At 37.3% G+C, this 4,975-nt stretch overlaps 2 protein-coding genes across 2 annotated transcripts; both read right to left on the bottom strand.

The window, feature by feature from the left end:
• On the bottom strand, positions 947-3,050 carry LOC109126177. The gene is made up of 4 exons (XM_019229279.1): positions 3,047-3,050; positions 2,782-2,891; positions 1,915-2,125; positions 947-1,535 (listed from the first exon to the last, which is right to left on the bottom strand). Exons 1-4 carry the CDS (start codon positions 3,047-3,049, stop codon positions 1,455-1,457), a joined length of 405 nt encoding a protein of 134 aa, XP_019084824.1. The 5' UTR covers position 3,050; the 3' UTR covers positions 947-1,454.
• On the bottom strand, positions 2,597-4,078 carry LOC104711552 (palmitoyltransferase ZDHHC13-like). The gene is made up of 3 exons (XM_019229278.1): positions 3,566-4,078; positions 3,198-3,375; positions 2,597-3,076 (listed from the first exon to the last, which is right to left on the bottom strand). Exons 1-2 carry the CDS (start codon positions 3,836-3,838, stop codon positions 3,205-3,207), a joined length of 444 nt encoding a protein of 147 aa, XP_019084823.1. The 5' UTR covers positions 3,839-4,078; the 3' UTR covers positions 2,597-3,076; positions 3,198-3,204.

Raw genomic sequence — 4,975 nt, 5'->3', positions numbered from 1 at the left:
TATATTTAGATTTGCATTTATATTTAAAATATGAAAATGATAATTAAGGTTTATAAGAATTTCTAAAACATATTGAACTATTAAAGAACCATATTTAATCAACAATACAAGAATTTATCACTTTCTAATATATACTATCGTCTTCACATAAAACACTCTTTATAGTATAAGGAAGACTTAGTAAGTGATCACCTCAAATGAAGCAAAAGAGGTGAAACCTAAGTTTTTATGAACATTGTGTTATGAAAACCTTGTATATGCTAATTAATAGTGATAAATCTTTTGGCCAGCTGCTAATTAATAATTTATATTATAGTCTAACTGGAAATACGAAAAAATGCAAAAGGTCAACTATGGATATGAGAGTATAACTGGATAACTATGTACAATTATGTGTATACCAAATAATTTTTTACTAATATCATGTTGTCTTTGGTTCATTTTACCACAGTGTGATGATTTTAAATGAATATTCCGCCGCCAAAATCTATTTTTTATTCGTTTTCACATGATCCATATTGAAATTAAATTTTAATAATTCTAGTACAGTTGCACCAAGTAGTTCAAGTTATACTGAAATTTTCTACCTAAGTGATCTAGTTATACATCACATTCACCCTAAAATTCTATTAATTACAACCAAACAAATCTCTCTCTGTTGCAACTCTTTTATCTTCTGCAAAGGCTCCATCTTCTATTCCTTCTAGTTTCTAAGTAGATATTACAGGATACCTTAAGCAATCATGACTTACAGGATACCTTAAGCAATCATGACTGACCTAAACTTGCGAAACTGACTACACTCAAGTGATAGAATTTACGTTCATACTTAGGACAAAATTTTGAATTTTGAATTATTATGACCAGACGGTCTAAAGTTTACTCTACATAAAAGGTTACCTGAAAACCACATTATATACCAACTTTAAAATATTGTGAAAAGCACTAACAACATAAAATATGTGGCTAATTTTATTAGAAACACTTGAGAAAAGTAAGGAAAAAAAGGTGAAAATACAGAATGGCAATCATCACCATACCTAAAAATAGAACTGTCTTTCCAAAAGAACTTAAAACTTGAGATTCAGTCATAAAGAAAAAAAGGCTATAGATCATTTCCAATTCCCCCAGTTTGGTGATTCATTCTTCCTCTGGCAACAAAACTTTTTCATGTGTGCCTCAAATGAACAACATAACCTCACTGTTGCTCTTTCATGGACTCTGAAAATTGTGACATTTTAGAGGTTTTGTTGGTTATTTAAGAGGCAGATGCAGCCACCTTCTTCCTCACAATCCTTTTTTGTCTAGCCTTTGGAGGTGCAGGATCTGAAACTGAGTCCTCTTGCTTCTTCCCAAGTAGCCCTGAGACAATTGCATTCTTTGAGATAAACCATCTTGAAGATGGCTTTGCTACTGCTTCCTCTGAGGGTCGGTTGTATGCCTTTGCCAGCAGATCATCTGACTGCGCCAATGGGTCTGCCTCCACACCTAGCCATGCCTGTCTTGAATTTTCCCCTAATTGAACGTTCATAATCCTGTACCAAATCCATCCATATTTATCAACGTTCTTGATCCACAGATTAAAGGTTTCCTAAGCCCTAAGATAGAGTTTTGCAATACATGCTGATATAACCAAACCATAGATAAAACAAAGATGTTAATACATGCTGATATAGTTTTGCAATACATGTTAATACATGCTGATATAACCAAACAAAGATAGAGTTTTGCAATACATGTTAATACATGCTGATATAACCAAACAAAGATGATAAAACAAGCAACGACATGCTGATATAACCAAACCATAGATAAAAGAGACATCCTTTAGAGAGAATTTCACCAAACTAGTTCTTAATTCTTGGATTAGGATTGTTATAATGAAAATTCTTGCAAAAAGAGAGAGAGTTGAACCTCAGGGCTGGTCTCAGATATCTTCAGGGTCATATCAAGCTTCCCCTTTTCCAAAGTAACAGCTCCTACGGAACCAAAATTGCCTTTCATCATAAGACACATCTGAGTACTAGCAGAGAAGGAACCAGAGGAAGAAGGGCGTAACTCAACTCCGGTAGGCAATTGTAAGCAGCGCTCGAGACCCGAAACTGAATCATCAACAAGAAAAGAGGAGGAAGCCCTAACGANGCCTGTCTTGAATTTTCCCCTAATTGAACGTTCATAATCCTGTACCAAATCCATCCATATTTATCAACGTTCTTGATCCACAGATTAAAGGTTTCCTAAGCCCTAAGATAGAGTTTTGCAATACATGCTGATATAACCAAACCATAGATAAAACAAAGATGTTAATACATGCTGATATAGTTTTGCAATACATGTTAATACATGCTGATATAACCAAACAAAGATAGAGTTTTGCAATACATGTTAATACATGTTAATACATGCTGATATAACCAAACAAAGATGATAAAACAAGCAACGACATGCTGATATAACCAAACCATAGATAAAAGAGACATCCTTTAGAGAGAATTTCACCAAACTAGTTCTTAATTCTTGGATTAGGATTGTTATAATGAAAATTCTTGCAAAAAGAGAGAGAGTTGAACCTCAGGGCTGGTCTCAGATATCTTCAGGGTCATATCAAGCTTCCCCTTTTCCAAAGTAACAGCTCCTACGGAACCAAACTTGCCTTTCATCATAAGACACATCTGAGTACTAGCAGAGAAGGAACCAGAGGAAGAAGGGCGTAACTCAACTCCCGTAGGCAATTGTAAGCAGCGCTCAAGACCCGAAACTGAATCATCAACAAGAAAAGAGGAGGAAGCCCTAACGAAGCCACGACGGAGCTTACAAGGCAGATTGGGTAGTGGACGAGGGATAGGTAAACAGGGTTTGAGTGGAGATAAGGGTTTGGGAGCAACGACGCTCTGAAACACCATATGCGACATAGTAGGAACTTAAAAGACATACGTATCAACAAGTGTATCCAACAAAGATGAAATGAGGTTTGAAGTTTCAAGCTTTTTGTTTCAGCAGGAATTTAAAAGTAATGGTACCATTTCCCCAAGTTGGTAGTTTGCACCATTTCCCCAGCTGAAAACCTCTGTAGCCACTACAAAAAAGAAGCAAAAGAATGAACATAACATTTCAGCTTCTCAAAAGTAGTCTAAAAAAGAAGGACCAGAAGAATCATGTTTTCCTTTAAAGGTCAAGGTTGAGAAAAGATTAGTTACCTGAACTCTATTGCTCGCCAATAACCTGAGCTATTGGACCTGAGACCAAATCAACCGGTGTCTGCAGTTTTATGTCTTCTAGAGTAAAAGAAGCACCTGACTCGATGAGTACGCTAGCTACCGTAAGATGTCCAAAATGCAAAGCTCTGTGAAGACTACTCCAACCAGATTCTCCATCCTGATAAGGACATTGTACAATATAGAGCAAGCTCAATTTCCTAAGCATTATGAATACAATATTTGCAACAAACATAGAGACAGAAACCAAATAACTTACTGAAAAGAGACGTAAAATAGATAGGACTAAGTACAAAGAAGAAACAAATACTTAGATATATAAACACACAAACAGAAGAAAGGTCATAAACCTTAGCATCTGGATCAGCGCCAGCTGCAAGAAGTCTACTAATAATAGGAATGTGGTTTCTCCAGATAGCAATATGCAGAGGAGTCAGACCATAGGCATTCCTTAAATTAATATTGCCACCGCTCTTCTTCAGCGTGGTCAGTGCTGAATCCACATCAACCAATGACCCTTCTCGAATAGCAAACCACAAATCTTTCCTAGACCCTGAAAGTGAGCTTTTACGGGGAGTTTGCAAGTTCATCTTCTGGGTTTGAGGAGAGACGGACAACTCCATATTTCTAGACGGAAAAAAATCCCACTAAAACCTTAAGAGAATTTGCATTAAATCAATACAGACCCCAAATCTTCGCTCCGTTGAAATCTCTAGGACACCTCAGATCCTGAAATTGCTCCAAATTACATCCGAACCCGTATCTGCGACTATATAGCGACTATATAGAAGCATCAAATTGATAGATAACGTGACCAATTTAGCATCAATCGAGAGCAAATCCAGAATCGGAAAACAAAATTAGGGGTAATAAAAGATTAGTTACCTAAAATTCCGATTTGTTTGCCGCATAAGGTGAAATCGCGGCGGTTGCCCTCCGCCAAGCGTGTAATCGGCGATTAATCGGTCTTGGCAGCCGCGTTTTTGAACACGGAGATGCATTCAACTCGTCACCGACTCATCCCCGACTCGTCTAGGAATCGTCACCGACTCAGTCTTGACTCGTCTTGGACTCGTCACCGCCATCACCACCATGGCTGACCTTCGATCGAATCCAGAATGGATTCTCTGAAATCAGCTACTCTTCAGAATCACCACCTTAACTCCTTTTGCAGATTTCTCCGGGCATGAATAAAGAGAGATCCCAAAACCAACAAGAGTGAATCGCCGGAACCGATGACAAAGCAAGAGGCTTTAGACTCAGCAGCAAAACACGCTCTTCTGAATCTGTTGAATCTGTCTTCACCAGCCATCAAGTTTCCAATCATCCTGATCACAAACAAAGAAAAAGACCTTCATCCTAAGCCGATTACGGCACCAATAGGGTATGAAGGATTTATTCTTTCTTGCAAGGAAATCAAGCAGTTGATGATCTTCTGAACCTCTGATCTTCATTCTCGGCGTTTGTCTCCTTCACTTGAATCAATTGAAGAGATTTTGTTTCTGCAAAAGGGGAAAACCGAATAAAATAAAAGAAGATAGCCAAAACGGCTAAAACAAAACTCGTACTTAGACGAGAGAGAAGATCCAGACTAAGCTGGATAATATGTTACAACAAAAAAAACCAGATTAAAATCAAAGAGATTTCGATTTTAATCTGAAAGAACTTCCTCTCTCTAAAAGATGCGAGAGAGATAAGAGAGAGAAAGTTAATTATAAATTGTGTGTATCAGATCTGAGTTGTGTGTATCAGATCTCAAG

This window comes from Camelina sativa, chromosome 9, assembly GCF_000633955.1.
Source record: "Camelina sativa cultivar DH55 chromosome 9, Cs, whole genome shotgun sequence".
Lineage (NCBI taxonomy): Eukaryota > Viridiplantae > Streptophyta > Magnoliopsida > Brassicales > Brassicaceae > Camelina > Camelina sativa.
This window is presented reverse-complemented; position numbering and strand designations above follow the sequence as displayed.